Raw genomic sequence first — 20210 nt, forward strand, 5'->3', positions numbered from 1 at the left:
TGAATATCAGCCCGCAGCTATCTGTGTAGCCTTTACTGGCTATTAAAATAGGGGGACACCAAAAAAATGACGTGGAGTCCCCCTATATTTTATAGCCAGAAAGGCTACGCAGACAGCTACGGGCTGATATTCATAGCCTAGAGAGGGGCCATGGATATTGGCCCCCCCGGCTACAAATACCAGTCCGCAGCCGCCCCAGAAATAGTGCATCTGTAAGATGTGCCAATTCCGGCACTTAGCCCCTCTCTTCCTACTCCCGTGTAGTGGTGGGATATGGGGTAATAAGGGGTTAATGTCACCTTGCTATTGTAAGGTGACATTAAGCCGGGTTAATAACGGAGAGGCGTCAATAAGATGCCTATCCATTATTAATCCAATACTAGTAAAGGGTTAATAAAACACACACACATTAGGAAAAAAGTATTTTAATATTCTTCATTTAACCATACTTACCATACTTCAGTGCCTGCAAAAAACGTAAAATAATAAACCGTATACTACCTGTCCACCGTAGTCCAATTAATAACGAGTGTCCCACGATGATCTCCCCTATGGAACAGTGACATCGGGTGATGTCACTGCTCTATAGGACCCTCAGTGACACACTGACAGGAGACAATGGCTCCCGCAGTGCATCACTGAGAGGTTACTAGAGTTCAAAGTCTCACTTTATGGCAATTGCTACGTGGGAAAATTTCTCACACAGCAATGCCAAAAGTGAGACTAGGGACTATTTTCTTTACAGTGGCGGAGGAATACAGTGCGGAAGGATACCTTCCTCCCGTCATTGTGTTCCTGGAGCCCCTAGAGAGCGGTTGCATCAGCTGATGCTGCCGTTCTCCACGGGAGATCGTCGTGGGACACTCGTGGATGTCTGCGGATCAGGGAGTATGTTGGTTGTTTGTTATTTTAATCTTTTTTACAGATGACACTGGCTTCGGGGATCAAAATGACAAGTGATGGTGAGTATGTAATCTATGTTATATGTACTGTATGTCTATATTGTATGTAATGTATGAATGTATTGTATGTAGTATATATGTAGTATGTTTGTAGTATGTATGTATGTATGTATGTATGTATGTATGTATGTTGTATGTATGTTGTATGTATGTTGTATGTCTGTATGTATATTGTATGTATGTTGTATGGATGTATGTAGTATGTTGTATGTATGTAGTATGTATGTTGTATGTATGTAGCATGTATGTATGTATGTATGTTGTATGTATGTAGTTAGTAGTATGTACACTGTGTTCCAAATTATTATGCAAATAATATTTCCTCATATTTTCTCTAAATAACCTATCTGAATTGCAGTCATTGTTATTTTCCAGTCATCTACTATTCTAATATAATTGCAATGTTTTGGAAAAAACTGCCTATGAAAACAGTATCTTTTTAAAAAAAATAAACACTCAAAATGCATGTTCCAAATTATTATGCACAGCAGAGTTTTCAACCTTTTTTTTTATTTTGAACAAAAAAATGGTTAACTGTGAAGTTATAAGCATTATCAGCTTATTACAAAATTAAATCAAACAGTTTTCAAGTGAAAACTTTATTCTAGGTGATGTTACATTTGCACGTAGGACCCCTTGTTCAAAAGAAGCTTCTGAACTCTCTCGTCCATTGAATTTGTCAGTTTTTGGATGGTTTCTGCTTCAATTGTTTTGCATGTGGACAGACTACCCTCCCAGAGCTGTTGCTTAGATGTGAACTGCCTCCCGCCATCATAGACACTCCTTTTGATGATGCTCCAGAGGTTCTCAATGGGGTTGAGGTCAGGGGAAGATGGTGGCCACACCATAAGTTTGTCCTCTTTTATGCCCATAGCAGCCAGAGATGCAGATGTGTTTTTTGCAGCATGAGATGGTGCATTATCATGCATGAAAATGATCTTGTTGTGGAAAGCACGGTTCTTCCTCTTGAACCATGGCAGGAAGTGTTGTTTTAGAAACTCCACATAGATTATGGAGTTCACCTTTACCCCTTCAGGGATCATAAAGGGGCCGACAATCTCTCTCCCCATGATTCCAGCCCAAAACATTACTCCACCTCCTCCTTGTTGGTGCCTTAGCCGTGTTTTCATGGGGTGTCCATCCTCCACTCCATCCATCTGGACCATCGAGCGTTGCACGGCACTCATCGGTGAACAAAACAGTTTGGAAGTCAGTCTTCATGTATCGTTTGGCCCACTGGAGCCGTTTCTGCTTGTTGCAGTGGATAGAGGTGGTCGACAGGATGGCTTACGCTCAGCTGCAAACCTCTGAAGGACCCTGCATCTTGTTGTTCTGGGGACGTTGGAGGCACCAGCAGCTTCAAAAACTTGTCTGCTGCTATGACAAGGCATTTTTGCAGCTGCTCTTTTAACGTTACGCAATTGCCTGTTGGAAAGAGTCCTCAATTTTTCCTTATCAGCACGCACACGTGTGTGCTGGGAATCAGCTACATACTTCTTGATTGTGCGATGATCACGATGAAGTGTCTTGGCAATGTTGATTGTAGTCATGCCTTGACCTAAATACTCCAGAATTTGTTGCTTCTCAGCAGCCGACACATCCTTTTTCTTTCCCATTTTGGCGAAAAATGTAGGCTGCTTAATAATGTGGAACAGCCTTCTTAAGTAGTCTTGCCTTTATTTGGACACACCTGCCAAACTAATTTGCACAGGTATCTGCAATTGCTTTAAGTGATATAAAGAGCCCTGACACACATCACCATCAATGAGTTTAAATGACAAACAAAAAAATTCTAACCTTATCACTCCTAAACTCTATGTGCATAATAATTTGGAACACAGTGTATATACTATGTATGTACTATGTATGTATGTATGTAGTATGTATGTTGTATGTATGTATGTATGTAGTATGCATGTAGTATGTATGTTGTATGTATGTTGCATGTATGTTGTATGTATGTTGTATTTTTTATTTTTTTTTAACATTCAACACATTAGCCGGATGATGGGACTACTACTGTCCCATCATTGGCTAATGTGTCAATCACTGCCATTGTAGCAGGCATAGCCCGATGGGACTTGTAGTCCCATCGGACGATGCCTGCACACCCGCACAGACCCCCGGCAGGCCTCACAGATCCCAGAGAGGCCCGTACAGACCCCCGGCACGCCGCACAGACCCCCGGCAGGCTGCACAGACCCCTATAGAGGCCCGTACAGACTCCCGGCAGGCCGCACAGACCCCCGGCAGGCCGCACAGACCCCAGAGAGGCCCGCAGAGACCCCCGGCAGGCCGCACAGACCCCCCCGAGAGGCCCTTACAGATCCCCGGCAGGCCGCACAGACCCCCGAGAGACCCGTACAGACCCCGGCAGGCCGCACAGACCCCCGGCAGGCTGCACAGACCCCAAAGAGGCCCGTACAGACCCCAAAGAGGCCCGCACAGACCCCCGGCAGCCCGCCCAGACCCCCGAGAGGCCAGCACAGACCCCTGGCAGGCCCGCACAGACCCCCCACGGTCCCACACAGTCACGCAGTCTCCGCCCACACTCTTCCCCCCTCCGGAACAGGATGTACAAGGACAGAAAGGGCTTATTTTAATTCCGATATTTGTGTCCCATTGACTTGCATTGGTATCGGGTATCGGTATTGGCGATATCCGATATTTTTTGGATATCGGCCGATCCAATCCGATACCGATATTTCCGAATATCGGAAGGTATCGCTCAACACTATTAAAGACAGGTCCTCCAGAATTAGAGATGATCTTTTTTTACCTTTGTGTCCAAGAAATGGTGATCCTCAACCGAAAATCCTTCTTTATTAAATCAGAATTAAGTGTATGATGTTGAGTTTACAATCTCTTTATTTGCTGAAGAATCTGGAAAATACTTTACTTTGTCTTTCTTTTTAAGGTTTTATCTGCAAAAATTTTTATCTTCCAAAAATGGCCAACCTTACTGTTGTCCCTGAGAAAGGTTTGACAGATGAGCCTATGCTTATTAAGGTGACTGGACTCCAACCTTCCCAAAAAGTGACTATTCGATTAACACTCAAGGATGACAAGGGTGAACTCTTCCAGTCACGGGCGTTCTATGAAGCTGACAATCTAGGAGAAGTAAGCTTGGATAAAACGCCTGCAGTTGGAGGAACCTACCAAGGCATACATCCCATGGGTCTAGTGTGGTCCTTAAAACCTTTAAAACCATTTCAAACTCCTATGAAAAAAGATGTTGAAAACTGCCCATTCCAATACACAGTGGATCTGATCGATAATTTGGCATTAGGACTTTCTGCCGATCCACAGCCTATTCTATCCAAGACGTGTACGAGATGGCATATGGCTCCAGGAATACAAAGAACAGTGATCCAAGAAGGGAAGATCAGAGGCGCTTTATTTTGTCCTACAGGTAATAAAATAAAGGCTGTGCTATATTTTTACATATACAGTGATTACAATCCTTTCCTGGTTTCCTCTGACTGCTAATTTCTCATGTTTAATGGCTTCTTATCGTCTATAGTATAATACAGGATAGCAAATAAAATGTCATTGATATTGGTTTGTGTTAAGCTGTAGACTTTACGAGTTGTCCACTTTTGGTGCCAATTTGTTTTTCTTCCTTAAGTGGATATATTTTGGCTAAATCATTTTTGTAATTGGGTTTCATTGACAATATTGCACCCTTTGCCTTCCTTAGCCTGTATGTTGCACTGTGTGTTCTGGTTTTTGAATGGGTTAAATAAGCATCGGTCAGTGAACTCACAGTCCAAGAGGAGAATTTCTAACTCTTATTTGCCTTTGGCTCTTGCACATGACTGTATTTTTGGTCCAAGTTCGATCTGAAAAAACATCATATGGCTGTTGGACCAATGGTATTCTCTGGGGCTGTGCCAATATCGGCTTTTTTCCTTGCATTTCACTCTATTCTTTTTCTGAACTCCTTTCTGCTAATTTATGACCACCGACCATATCAAAAGTTGGGTGCAGAGAAACAAAGATCTTGCAAAAGGCAAAAGGTGCAATATCTTTACGCCTTACCGACCAGAGGTATTTTTGTTTTTGAGTTTTTGTTTTTTGCTCCTCTTCTTCCCAGAGCCATAACTTTTTAATTTTTCCGTCAAAATGGCCATGTGAGGGCTTGTTTTTTGCCGGACAAGTTGTACTTTTGAACAGCACCATTGGTTTTAACATATATTGTACTGGAAAATGGGGAAAAAAATCCAAGTGAGGTGAAATTGCAAAAAAGTGCAATTCCACATTTATTTTTGTTTGTTTGTTTTTACCATGTTCACTAAATGCTAAAACTGACTGCAATTATGATTTTCCAGGTCACTATGAGTTCATAGACACCAAACATGCCTAGGTTCTTTTTTTATATAAGTGGTGAAAAAAAATCCAAACTTTGGTAAAAAAAAAAAAAAAAAAGGCCCCATTTTCCAAGACTCGTAGCGTCTCCATTTTTCGTGATCTGGGGTTGGGTGAGCACTTATTTTTTGCACGCGGAGCTGACGTTTTTATTGATGCCATTTTGGTGCAGATATGTTCTTTTGATTGCCCGTTATTGCATTTTATTGAAATGTAGCGGCAACCAAAAAAACGTAATTCTAGTGTTTTGACTTTTTTTATTGTTACGCCGTTTAGCGATCAGGTTAATCCTTTTTTTATATTGACAGATCGGGTGATTCTGAATGCGGCGATACCAAATATGTGTATGTTTGATTTTTTTATTGTTTTACTTTTAATGGGCCGCATGGGGGGTAATTTTAACTTTTCCTTTTTTTTATTTTAATAACTTTTTTTTTTTTTACTTTTTGCATGCTTCAATAGTTTCCATGGGAGACTAGAAGCTGCAGTTGTCTGATCACCTGTGCTACACACAGGCGATTATCAGATCGCCTGTATGCAGCAGAAATGCTCACTTGCTATGAGCGTCGACCACTGCGAAGTGCTCATAGCAATCTGGCTATGACAACCATAGAGGTCTCCTGGATACCTCTGGTTGTCATGCCAACCCATCGATGACCGGCGATCACGTGAAGAGGTCACCGATGGGTTGGATTTCCGGCGCGCTTCCGGAAAGAGCAAGTTAAATGCCACTGTCAAAGATTGACAGCGGCATTTAACTAGTTAACAGATGTGCGTGGATCGCTGTTAGGCCTGTCCCACACGTCCAGATAATTCCAGTACCGGAAAAATCGGTACCAGAGTTATCCGTGTCCGTGTGTCTGTGTGCTCACGTGGCACATCAGTGTGGCACACGTGCGGCAGCCGTGTGCCGCCCGTGTGCCGACTGGGTACCACACGGACCGTGCACGAGACAGCGCTAGAGATAAGCGCTGTCCCCTGCATCTGGTGCTGAAGCCGGAATTCATTCCTTCCCCCCAGCAGCGTTCGCTGGAGAGAATGAATGAAAAATCATTGTTTTTTTATTTTTTGCGTGTTTAAAATAAAGATCCCAGTCACTGCCCGCCTCCCACCCCCTGTGCGCCCGCCCGCTGGCAATCAAATACTCACCCGGCTCCCTCGATGCTTCCCCTCCACGCCGCAGCTTCTTCCTGTATGAGCGGTCACGTGGTACCGCTCATTACAGTGATGAATATGCGGCTCCACCCCTATGGGAGGTTCATTCATTCCTTCTCTCCAGCAAAAGCTGCTGGGGGAAGGAATGTATTCCGGCTTCAGCACCACACGCTGGGGGGACAGCGCTTACTGTAGCTCTGTCTCCTGCATGGCACACGGACAGCATCCGTGTGCGGTACGTGTTTTACACGGACCCATTGACTTTAATGGGTCCATGTGATCCGTGCGCTCCCACGAACACTGACATATCTCCGTGTTTTTCAAACGGACACACGGTCCGTGAAAACACGCTGACATGTGCAGAGACCCATTGTCTCTGTCTACGTCACATTGTCTACGTGAGTCAGTGTCTCCGGTACATGAGAAAACTGTCACCACACGTACTGGAGCCACTGACGTGTGAAACCGGCCTGAGTCAGTGTCTCCGGTACGTGAGAAAACTGTCACCACACGTACTGGAGCCACTGACGTGTGAAACCGGCCTTAGAGGCACATTTCACCTGTTCAAAACAGCTGATATGTGCCGGGAAAGATGTGGGCTCAGCGCCCGAACCCACGTCAAAGGGAGGGAGTCCGACAAGGGCGTATTATTACTCCCAACATAAGAAAGGGGTTAGTTAAACAAAGTAAAAATAATGATTTTTAACCCAAAATAAGTGAATTGATGTAATCAAGGAAAAAACGTCCCCAGAGATGGACAACCCTTTTAAGTTAGTACATCATAAAGGGTTTTTTTTTAGGATTAACTGGCTGCTTTCTTCCAGAAACAGCATCACTCAGTCCTGTCTATTGGTTGTACCTGATATTGCCGCTTATCTCTTATTAAGTGAATGGGGATGAGCTGTAGGATCACACACAACCTGCACAAAGGTGCCGCACAGTTTGTGGAGGAAAAAAACATGGTTTTCTAATCCTCAACAACACATTTAACCAGTTGCGTAACTAGAATACGATGGGCCCTGATGCAAAATTGGACCTGGGTCCCCTGACATTTTGGTCAGATGTATGGGCCCTTGTGACATTCTAAATCCTTTAAAGAGATACATGTTTGCCCCCCTCCCCCACTTCATTATGTAGGAATGTCCCCCATCACTTCCAGGTATACATGTCAGTCCATCCTGGGCCCCTTTCAGGTATATATGTCCCCCAACCTTGGGCACCTTCCAAGTATATATATCCCCCATCATGGGGCCCTTCCTGGTATACACTCACCGGCCACTTTATTAGGTACACCATGCTAGTAACGGGTTGGACCCCCTTTTGCCTTCAGAACTGCCTCAATTCTTCGTGGCATAGATTCAACAAGGTGCTGGAAGCATTCCTCAGAGATTTTGGTCCATATTGACATGATGGCATCACACAGTTGCCGCAGATTTGTCGGCTGCACATCCCAAAGATGCTCCATACAAGGCAGGATGGATCCATGCTTTCATGTTGTTTACGCCAAATTCTGACCCTACCATCCGAATGTCGCAGCAGAAATCGAGACTCATCAGACCAAGCAACGTTTTTCCAATCTTCTACTGTCCAATTTCGATGAGCTTGTACAAATTGTAGCCTCAGTTTCCTGTTCTTAGCTGAAAGGAGTGGTACCCGGTGTGGTCTTCTGCTGCTGTAGCCCATCTGCCTCAAAGTTCGACGCACTGTGCGTTCAGAGATGCTCTTAGGCCTACCTTGGTTGTAACGGGTGGCGATTTGAGTCACTGTTGCCTTTCTATCAGCTCAAACCAGTCTGCCCATTCTCCTCTGACCTCTGGCATCAACAAGGCATTTCCGCCCACAGAACTGCCGCTCACTGGATTTTTTTTCTTTTTCGGACCATTCTCTGTAAACCCTAGAGATGGTTGTGCATGAAAATCCCAGTAGATCAGCAGTTTCTGAAATACTCAGACCAGCCCTTCTGGCACCAACAACCATGCCACGTTCAAAGGCACTCAAATCACCTTTCTTCCCCATACTGATGCTCGGTTTGAACTGCAGGAGATTGTCTTGACCATGTCTACATGCCTAAATGCACTGAGTTGCCGCCATGTGATTGGCTGATTAGAAATTAAGTGTTAACAAGAAGTTGGACAGGTGTACCTAATAAAGTGGCCAGTGAGTGTATATGTCCCCCATCCTGGTATATATGCTCCCATCCAGGTACATATGTCCCTCATCCTGGGCCCATCCTGGCATATATATGCCCCTATCCTGGTACATATGTCCCCCATTCTGGTTCCCTTTGTGGTATAAATGTCCCCCATCCTGATATATATATATATGTCCTCTCATCCTGGGCTCCTTTCTGGCATGGAATGGTCTACATATAAAAAAAATTCTTCTCACCTTCCTCCGCTCCCTTGACTTGCGGCATCCTCTTCTGACACCGGCGTGCCTGCTATGGCAACATATAATGTCACTGCCATGTGACGCCAATGTCTGGCACACCAATGTCAACTGCTGGCCTGATGCACATCCAGCTGAAGTAGGAGCTGGGGTCGGCGAGCATCCTCCTGCTCGGGCCCAGTCATGGTCGCACCCTGTGCGACCACAATCTTTATGCCCCTGCATTTAACCATTGTGCGATAAAGTATTATGACTATTTCTGATATAATTTATTAATTTTTAAAGTTTCTGGTTCTTGTCAAGGCATTTAATGTCTTATCGAGTCAGAAATGTTTCAGATTTTGCCTGCAGATTTGCAGTTCACAACTGTTTACAGTTCCTACACATGTGGATGAGATTTTACATTTTTTTACCACATGCAGAAAGGGTATGTGCATACTGAGTCTTGTAGCAGAGTTTTTGCAGCGGAAACTGAGCAGAAACTACAAGATAAAAAGGAATTTTCAACAGGATTTGCAGCGTTTCTGCTCTGTTTCTGCTCTAAAACTTCTTAAAAAAATGTGCACGTACCCCAACTGACACACCAAGCGAATCGTGAAATCTGCACCTTGTAAGATTTTAAGTTTAGATTTAACACCTTTCAATCTAGTAGTAGTGAAACCCCAGGTCAGTACAGTTAAATCCACATATTACGCAAGCAACTTTTACTTCTGACTCACTTTGGATTTGTGGGTCAGCGCAGCAGTGGGAAAATTGTGGATGTCAATAACCTCCCACCAGCTACATAGAAGGCAATTTAATAGCTTGTCAGACAGGCACACAGAACGATTTTTAATAGACTGTTCCCTAGACAAAGATTGTAAATGTTCTGGGCAGCACATGATCTGTTTAAACAGGACGATGTGCTCCCGAAAAGAAAGATTTTTTAAAGAAGCTTAAAATTAATTACTCCCAACAAACAAGCCTTTTGCTCATTCGTTAGCATCCTGTTTACACTGCCTGATTTTTGGGTACTAAGTGTTCCTTGAAGGGCTTGTCTCTGATAATCATGTGGTGTAAATGCACCCTTAGGCCACGTTCACACATGCATTATTTGGTGAGGTTTTTTTACCTCAGTATTAAGCCAAAACCAGGAGTGGAACAATCAGAGTATAATAGAAACACGTCACCACTTCTGTATTTATCACCCACTCCTGATTCGGACTTACAAATACTGAGGTTAAAATACCCCCTTCACGACATGCGCCATACTAGTACGGCGCATGTCGTGTCTCCCCCTTTGATGTGGGCTCCGGCGGTGAGCCCACATCAAAGTCACAACATGTCAGCTGTTTTGTACAACTGACATGTGCGCGCAATAGCGGCAGGTGGAATTGCAATCCACCCGCCGCTATTAACTAGTTAAATGCCGCTGTCAAACGCTGACAGCGGCGTTTAACTACCGCTTCCGGCCATCGGGCTGAAAATGCGCGCATCGCCGACCCCCATCATGTGATCGGGGTCAGCGATGCGTCGGCATGACAACCTGAGGTCTCCTTGAGACCTCTATGGTTGTTGATGCCAGCTTGCTGTGAGCGCCACCCTGTGGTTGGCGTTCATAGCAAGCCTGTAATTAAGCTACATTGGAGCGATCCGATGATCGCTGCTATGTAGGAGAGCCAATCAGGCTATGCCAGCTTCTAGCCTCCCATGGAGGCTATTGAAGCATGGCAAAAGTAAAAAAAATGTTTTTAAAAATATGAAAAAAAAAAATATATATAAAAGTTTAAATCACCCCCCTTTCGCCCCATTCAAAATAAAATAATAATAAAAAAAATACACATATTTGGTATCGCCACGTTCATAATCGCCCGATCTATCAATTAAACAAAAGGATTAACCTGATCGGTAAATGGCATAGCAAGAAAAAAAAATTAAAAACACCAGAATTACGTTTTTTTGGTTGCCGCAACATTGCATTAAAATGCAATAACGGGCGATCAAAAGAACGTATTTAAACAAAAGTGGTATTATTAAAAATGTCAGCTCGGCACGCAAAAAATAATCCCTCACTTAACCCAAGATCCCAAAAAATGGAAACGCTACTGGTATCGGAAAATGGCCAATTTTTTTTTTTTTTTTTTAAGCAAAGTTTGGAATTTTTCTTCACCACTTAGATAAAAAATAACCTAGACATGTTTGGTGTCTATTAACTCGTAATGACGTGGAGAATCACAATGGCAGGTCAGTTCTAGCATTTAGTGAACCTAGCAAAAAAGCCAAACAAAAAACAAGTGTGGGATTGCACTTTTTTTGCAATTTCACCACACTTGGAATTTTTTTCCCGTTTTCTAGTACAAGACATGGTAAAATCAATGGTGTCGTTCAAAAGTACAACTCGTCCTGCAAAAAATAAGCCCTCACATGGCCAAATGGCTCTGGGAAGGAGGGGAGTGAAAAACGAAAATGCAAAAACGAAAAAGGGCTGCGTCTTGAAGGGGATACTAAACAAATACTGAATGTGTGAACGTGGCCTTAGACTAGGTTCCCACAATGAGCTTTTGGTGAGTTTCTGATGTTGCAGATTTTCTGCACCATTTCTGCACCCATTAAGTTAAGCAGGATATGTGCATTTCTTCCGAAAATACAGTGTAAAAAACTCACCGAAAACTCATTGTGGGAACCTAGACTAAGGCCGGCGTCACACTGGCATATTGCATCTGATGCGAGATCATCGGATGCGATATGCTAATGACCCTCGGCTCCTGCTCGCAGCAGTGCAGGACCCGAGTGTCATGCGTCTGTGCTCCGATTCTCTCACACAGGGAGGATCGGAGCACAGCTGCGGAGGAGGCGGAGAAATGAATTTCTCCATCTCCTCCATTGCTGGGTTCCGCTTATAACGCACAGCACTCGGATGATGTCCGAGTGGTGTGCGCTGTCTCACTCGCACCCATAGGCTTATATGGGTGCGAGTGAGCCCAGAGTTTTCCTCGGTCCGAGACAATCGCAGCATGCTGCGATTGTCTCAGACCGAAGAAAATGGCAGACAAAAAGTCAGCTGCTGGGAGCTGCCCCATATGTTAACATTGGTCTGAGTGCAATGCGATTATTTATCGCATTGCACTCGGCCGTTTAAAACACCAGTGTGACGCCGGCCTAAGGCCTCATTCAGTTGTCATTTTTTTCACATTAAAAAAAAAAAAACAGACCAAATTTCATTAGTGATCAGATTTTCATCAGTGTTATTTGATCTTTATCAAAGTTTAGTCTAATTTTCGTCAGTTTTTCTGATATACGGGAAAAAAAAAATTATACACCTTCTTTCTAGTAGTCTGTGAAAATCAGGCCACACTTGGATGGCATTTGAGTGCTCTCTGATTTTTTTCATGGACCCATAGAATTGAATTGGCAATTTTGATCTGACACGCTAATCAATATGGGACACTTCAACAGTTTTGCAAGGACTAGTTGGTCTGTGACAAATCACAGACTTGTGAACAGCCCCATTCACTATTAGGCCGGGGTCACACATGCGTGTTTTACGGACGTAAGAGCGCAGAAACTACGTCCGTAAAACTCGCATTACATACGGCACAATTATTCTCAATGGGGCTGCTCCTATCAGCCGTATATTACAGATCCGTAATATACGGCTTTCTACGGCCGTACAAAATCGCAGCATGCTGCGTTTGTCAGCGTATTGCGCAAAAAAATCGCCAATGAAAGTCTATGGGGGCGAGAAAAATACTGATTCCACACTGACCAGCAGTGTGACTTGCGAGAAATACGCAGCGGTGTTAGTGAAAAGTCGGTAATTCAATTGCCGGCTTTTCATTTCTCCTGCACAAACCCGACAGGATATGAGACATGGTTTACATACAGTAAACCATCTCATATCCCCATTTTTTTGCATATTCCACACTACTAATGTTAGTAGTGTGTATGTGCAAAATTTCAGCGCTGTAGCTGCTAAAATAAAGGGTTAAATGGCGGAAAAAATTGGCGTGGGCTCCCGCGCAATTTTCTCCGCCAGAATGGTAAAGCCAGTGACTGAGGGCAGATATTAATAGCCTAGAGAGGGTCCATGGTTATTGCCCCCCCCCCCCCCCCCCCCCCCGGCTACAAACATCTGCCCCCAGCCACCCCAGAAAAGGCACATCTGGAAGATGCGCCTATTCTGGCACTTGGCCACTCTCTTCCCACTCCCGTGTAGCGGTGGGATATGGGGTAATGAAGGGTTAATGCCACCTTGCTATTGTAAGGTGACATTAAGCCAGATTAATAATGGAGAGGCGTCAATTATGACACCTATCCATTATTAATCCAAATGTATGAAAGGGTTAAAAAACACACACACACACACACACATGATTTAAAAGTATTTTAATGAAATAAACACAGCGGTTGCTTTAATAATTTATTGCTCTCTCAATCCATCAGCAACACCCTCGCTTGGCAAAATAATAAACGCACAAGATACATACCCTCAGCTGAACCGTCACGTCCAACGAGGTAATCCATCTGAAGGGGTTAAAAAATTTTACAGGCAGGAGCCCTGCAAATGCAGTTGTGCTCCGTGCCTGTAATCCCCGGCGAATGAATGAAATGTAGGTCATTGACCTACATTTCCTTCAGTCGCGGTGATGCGCCCCCTGGTGGATGTCCTCATATGACCTGGAGCGTGGGAAAAAGTTCCCAGGCTGCAGTTCATGAGAACATCCAGCAGGGGCGCATCACCGCAACTCAATGTAAGTATAGATCACTGCTTTCCTTTCAGCACCCGGGGATTACAGGCACGAGCGAGTGGTTTATCGCAGCTCGTGACTGTAATATTAGTTAACCCCTTCAGATGGATTACCTCGTTGGACGTGATAGGACATCAGAAGGTATGTATCTTGTGCGTTTATTATTTTGCCAAGCGAGGGTGTTGCTGATGGATTGAGAGAGCAATAAATTATTAAAGCAACCGCTGTGTTTATTTCATTAAAATACTTTTAAATCATGTGTGTGTGTGTGTGTGTGTTTTTTAACCCTTTCATACAATTGGATTAATAATGGATAGGTGTCATAATTGACGCCTCTCCATTATTAATCTGGCTTAATGTCACCTTACAATAGCAAGGTGGCATTAACCCTTCATTACCCCATATCCCACCGCTACACGGGAGTGGGAAGAGAGTGGCCAAGTGCCAGAATAGGCGCATCTTCCAGATGTGCCTTTTCTGGGGTGGCTGGGGGCAGATGTTTGTAGCCACGGGGGGGCCAATAACCATGGACCCTCTCCTGGCTATTAATATCTGCCCTCAGTCACTGGCTTTACCACTCTGGCGGAGAAAATTGCGCGGGAGCCCACGCCAATTTTTTCCGCCATTTAACCCTTTATTTTAGCAGCTACAGCGCTGAAATTTTGCACATACACACTACTAACATTAGTAGTGTGGAATATGCAAAAAAAAGGGGGATATTAGATGGTTTACTGTATGTAAACCATGTCTCATATCCTGTCGGGTTTGTGCAGGAGAAATGAAAAGCCGGCAATTGAATTACCGACTTTTCACTCACACCGCTGCGTATTTCTCGCAAGTCACACTGCTGGTCAGTGTGGAATCAGTATTTTTCTCGCCCCCATAGACTTTCATTGGCGATTTTTTTGCGCAATACGCTGACAAACGCAGCATGCTGCGATTTTGTACGGCTGTAGAAAGCCGTATATTACGGATCCGTAATATACGGCTGATAGGAGCAGCCCCATTGAGAATAATTGTGCCGTATGTAATGCGAGTTTTACGGACGTAGTTTCTGCGCTCTTACGTCCGTAAAACACGCATGTGTGACCCCGGCCTTATAGGTATGGACTTTTGACCTCCCTGAAGAGGTGTACGCCTTGCCATGAGTCAGGGGCGTCTGACTTGAACATATTCCCTCATCAAGACCGGCGTGAACAATGCTGGTCTTAATGAATCGTACCAGTGTTTCCATTCTCTACCACAAAATTGTGAGTTATAAAGAAAAAATGTATAACTTGTAAATATGCAATTAATAGACTTTATTTTTATAAAACCAGTTTATCTGCTCAACTTTTTGTAATCAGTGTTAATGTTTTCATCCAATGATCTTATTTTCTTCCATTTCTTTAATAAACATACTTTATTTCTGCTCATGTAAGAATTTCAACTCAGTTGAAAAAAATAAAAACCCCGAAATTATATTCTTGTATTTCATGCTGTAATAGGCAAAGGAACATTCCCTGGCATCATTGACCTGTATGGTGGAGCTGGAGGCCTTGCAGAATATAGAGCTAGTCTCCTCGCCAGCCATGGATTTGTGGTGCTCGCTCTGGCATATTTTGGATATTCTGATTTACCGCGATCATTTGAAAAACTACAGCTGGAATATTTTGAAGAAGCTGCAGATCTGCTTCTGAAACATCCCAAGGTATTAAATGTCACTTTTAGCCAAATATATTTATGAAGGTTCAATTTCATTGGAGGATGAACACAGAAAAACGAGTGTTTTCGGTAACTTGAAATTTGAGACATTACTGAATTGTTTAGGAGTTCTGAAAAGAACCCTTAAGGTACCGTTACACTTAACGATTTACCAACGATCACGACCACACAGACAGCTCTCCAGCGACCAATGATGCCGAAGTCCCCGGGTAACCAGAGTAAACATCAGGTTACTAAGCGCAGGGCCGCGCTTAGTAACCCGATGCTTACCCTGTTTACCATTGTAAATGTAAAAAAAAAAAAACACTACATACTTACATTCCGGTGTCTGTCACGTCCCTCGCCATCAGCTTCCCGCACTGACTGTGTCAGCGCCGGCCGTAAAGCACAGCACAGCGGTGACGTCACCGCTGTGCTTTACGGCCGGCGCTCACAGTCAGTGTGGGAAGCTGACGGCGAGGGACGTGACAGACACCGGAATGTGAGTATGTAGTGTTTTTTTTTTTTACATTTACAATGGTAACCAGGGTAAACATCGGGTTACTAAGCGTGGTCCTGCGCTTAGTAACCCGATATTTACCCTGGTTACCAGTGAAGACATTGCTGGATCGGCGTCACACACACCGATCCAGCGATGACAGCGGGTGATCAGCGACCAAAAAAAGGTCCTGATCATTCGCAGTGACCAACGATCTCCCAGCAGGGGCCTGATCGTTGGTCGCTGTCACGCATAACGATTTTGTTAACGATATCGTTGCTACGTCACAAAAAGCAACAACATCGTTAACGAAATCGTTATGTGTGACGGTACCTTTAGGCTGGAGTCACACACAACGTATATAAAAAAAAATAAAAAATCGGTTTCATGAACAGTGATCCGTGTGCAGTGTGAGGATGCATTTTTTTTCCCAAAAATATCCGTGAGTCATCCGTATGGCGAGATTTTCTCGCCGTCATGCAAAATGGACATATAATACATACATACACACACAGTGCCTTGCGAAAGTATTCGGCTCTCTGGAACTTTTCAACCTTTTCCCACATATCATGCTTCAAAGGCCTGTCCCACACGTCCAGATAATTCCAGTACCGGAAAAAATCGGTACCGGAGTTATCCGTGTCCGTGTGCCCGTGAGCTCACGTAGGCCATACGTGCGGCACACGTGTGCCGCCCGTGTGCCGAGTGGGTACCACACAGAGCGTGCAGGAGACAGCGCTAAAGTTTTGCGCTGTCCCCTGCATCGTGCTGAAGCCGCGATTCATATCTTCTGTGCACCTATGGGAGGTGGAGCCGCATATTCATGACTGTAATCGGCGGCCCCACGTGACCGTATACAGTAGAAGGTGCGGCCAGCACAGGAAGCAGCGACAGCCAACGAGGGAAGCGGGTGAGTATTTTCAGAACAGCGGGGGGTGCACAGGGGGTGGGAGGGCGGCGGACAGATAGATCTTTCTTTTAAACACTATTATTCATATCTTCTATGCAGCAAACGCTGCTGCACAGAAGATATGAATCGCGGCTTCAGCACCATGTGGCGGGGACAGCGCTTACTGTAGCGCTGTCTCCTGCACGCCACATTGAGAACGTCCGTGTGAGGTACATGTTTTACACGGACCCATTGACTTTAATGGGTCCGTATAATACGTGCGCTCCCACGAACACTGACATGTCTCCGTGTTTGGCACACGGAGACACGGTCCGCAAAAAATCAATGACATCTGCACAGATGCATTGATTTTAATGTGTCTACCTGTGTCAGTGGCTCCGGTACGTGAGGAAACTGTCACCTCACGTACCGGAGCCACTGACGTGTGAAACCGGCCAAACATAAAGATACCAAATGTAAATTTTTGGTGAAGAACCAACAACAAGTGGAACGCAATTGTGAAGTTGAACGAAATTTATTGGTTATTTTAAATTTTCGTGGATATTCAAAAACTGAAAAGTGGGGCGTGCAATATTATTCGGCCCCTTTACTTTCAGTGCAGCAAACTCACTCCAGAAGTTCATTGTGGATCTCTGAATGAACCAATGCAAATGCCTAATGATGATAAATATAATCCACCTGTGTGTAATTGTAATCAAGTCTCTGTATAAATGCACCTGCTCTGTGATAGTCTCAGAGTTCTGTTTGAAGCACAGAGAGCATCATGAAGACAAAGGAACACAACAGGCAGCTCCATGATACTGTTGTGGAGAAGTTTAAAGCCGGATTTGGATACAATATGATTTCCAAAACTTTAAACATCTCAAGGAGCACTGTGCAAGCAATCATATTGAAATGGAAGGCGTATCATACGACTGCAAATCTACCAAGACCCGGCCATCCCTCTAAACTTTCATCTCAAACAAGGAGAAGACTGATCAGAGATGCAGCCAAGAGGCCCATGATCACTCTGGATGAACTGCAGAGATCTACAGCTGAGGTGGGACAGTCTGTCCATAGGACAACAATCAGTCGTACACTGCACAAATCTGGCCTTTATGGAAGAGTGGCAAGAAGAAAGCTATTTCTCAAAGATATCCATAAAAAGTTTCATTTAAAGTTTGCAACAAGCCACCTGGGAGACCCACCAAACATGTGGAAGAAGGTGCTCTGGTCAGATGAAACCAAAATCAAACTTTTTGGCCACAATGCCAAACGATATGTTTGGCGTAAAGGCAGCACAGCTCATCACCCTGAACACGCCATCCCCACTGTCAGAAATGGTGGGGGCAGCATTATGGTTTGGGCATGATGCAGGGACAGGGAAGATGGTTAACATTGGTCCAAGTGCTATGAGATTTTTTATTTTTTTTAATCCATATTACGGTCTAGTGTGACTTCGGCCTTACGTCCCTTACAGCAGCAGAACAGATGGGGATATTCTCCACCCTGCGAGCTAATAGGACAGGTGGAAATTTTAATTGACATTTAAACATTATATGAGGGCCCCAGACTCTGTCGCCTTTGGTAATCCATCCAGTACATACTAAATCATCACTTTTCAGTGTCCCCACAGCAGTATGATCACTGCAGATTTTTTGTTTTAACTCACAGGGTTCCACAGACATTTTGGTTCCTAGTAGTGTTGAGCGATACCGTCCGATACTTGAAAGTATCGGTATCGGAAAGTATCGGCCGATACCGGCAAAGTATCGGATCTAATCCGATACCGATACCCGATACCAATACAAGTCAATGGGACTCAAGTATCGGACGGTATTCCTGATGGTTCCCAGGGTCTGAAGGAGAGGAAACTCTCCTTCAGGCCCTGGGATCCATATTAATGTGTAAAATAAAGAATTAAAATAAAAAATATTGCTATACTCACCTCTCCGACGCAGCCTGGACCTTACCGAGGGAACCGGCAGCGTTGTTTGCTTAAAATGCGCGCTTTTACTTCCTTCCGTGACGTCACGGCTTGTGATTGGTCGCGTGCCGCCCATGTGGCCACGACGCGACCAAACACAGCAAGCCGTGACGTAATTTTCAGGTCCTCGATGCCTAATTCTAGGCATTCATGATTTTAAAATTACGTTCCGGCTTGTGATTGGTCGCGTCGCGGTCACATGGGCGGCACGCGACCAATCACAAGCCGTGACGTCACGGGAGGCAGGAGACGCACGCATTTTTAAAATTACGTCACGGCTTGTGATTGGTTGCGTGCCGCCCATGTGACCGCGACGCGACCAATCACAGCAAGCCGTGACGTAATTTCAGGTCCTGAATGCAGAAATAGGCATCAGGACCTGAAATTACGTCACGGCTTGCTGTGATTGGTCGCGTCGCGGTCACATGGGCGGCACGCAACCAATCACAAGCCGTGACGTAATTTTAAAAATTTTGTATTTTCACAAGGGTAACAGGAGAAATTGGACCCCAAAAGTTGTTGTCTGTGACCGGTCCTGGCATATAGTGCTGGATGTCAGCCATGATAATCAGCTGACACCCAGCCGCGATTGGCCGCGCTCACGGTTGGATGATTGGTGATATCGGTGATCACTGGGGGGTGATCGGTGATGACGTACTATCCCATCGGTGGGCATAGGGGCCCAGACCACCTCGACGGGATAGTACGTCTAATGTCAGAAAGGGGTTAAAAACTTCTTTTGAGGTACAGTGCAAAGTTCAGAAGGGAAGAAGCATCATATTGGCGAATTTGCTGGATTGGTTTGAGGGTGCCATGCTTTACTGGCAGAGCCACTGAGGAGCCATAAATAGCAGAAACCATCCTTAAATGACCTCATTTTACAAACTACACCCCCAATTGATTAATCTAGTGGTGCAGTGATCATATTGAAACCACATGTGCCTCACAGAATTTTATATCATTGAGCGGTGAAGAAAGAAAAAATTACATTTAGAGACGCCCCCTCCGTCTGCTAGCCTTGTAAATGCTGCGATCGCTATTGATTGAGGCATTCAGCGGGGTTGGTGCGAGCACCGCCCCTGGCTGTGACAGGCAGGGCTCGGCTATCACTTAAAGTCAAGCTCCCGGCAGCGATCATGCTAGCACAGCTCCTGTGCCTTCACAATCACCAGGACGTACTGGTACAGCTAATGTTGAAAAGGGGTAAAAGGAAAAAAAAAAAAAAAAGATCTTTACATGTGTTTCTATAAAACTATGACATTATCATTATATTTGTATTTACAGGGGTTCTTCCACCTTTAGATGTCAACAGCAGTCTGTTGTTCCGGCAACTCCACTTCTATCTTGTGTTTGACATGGGTTAGCATTACTTATGGGGGCACTTTACTGCTTATTTCAAAAGTCAAGTAAGACCCTTTCTGTATCATGCATAGGAAAAAAGGGAGCTGGCTTAGCTATTAAAATGAGCATTCAACCAGCCCCTTTACATTTTGCACTGATCACATGACCATGCAGAAAAATCTCCACTGTGTTGAACTCAAAGTAGAAGTGG

The 20210-nt window shown here is 44.5% G+C and overlaps 1 protein-coding gene across 1 annotated transcript in view; it reads left to right on the forward strand.

Moving 5' to 3' along the window:
• Window positions 1-20210, forward strand: part of LOC143786116 (acyl-coenzyme A amino acid N-acyltransferase 1-like) — a 63513-nt gene that overhangs the window by 40593 nt on the left and 2710 nt on the right. Inside the window, exons 2-3 of the mRNA XM_077275362.1 lie at window positions 3880-4374; window positions 15088-15290. Coding sequence (XP_077131477.1) covers window positions 3912-4374; window positions 15088-15290 — 666 coding nt within the window. The 5' untranslated portion in view covers window positions 3880-3911. The remainder of the gene's footprint in view (window positions 1-3879; window positions 4375-15087; window positions 15291-20210) is intronic.

The sequence above is a fragment of the Ranitomeya variabilis genome, chromosome 7 (genome assembly GCF_051348905.1).
Source record: "Ranitomeya variabilis isolate aRanVar5 chromosome 7, aRanVar5.hap1, whole genome shotgun sequence".
NCBI classification, from domain to species: Eukaryota; Metazoa; Chordata; class Amphibia; order Anura; family Dendrobatidae; genus Ranitomeya; species Ranitomeya variabilis.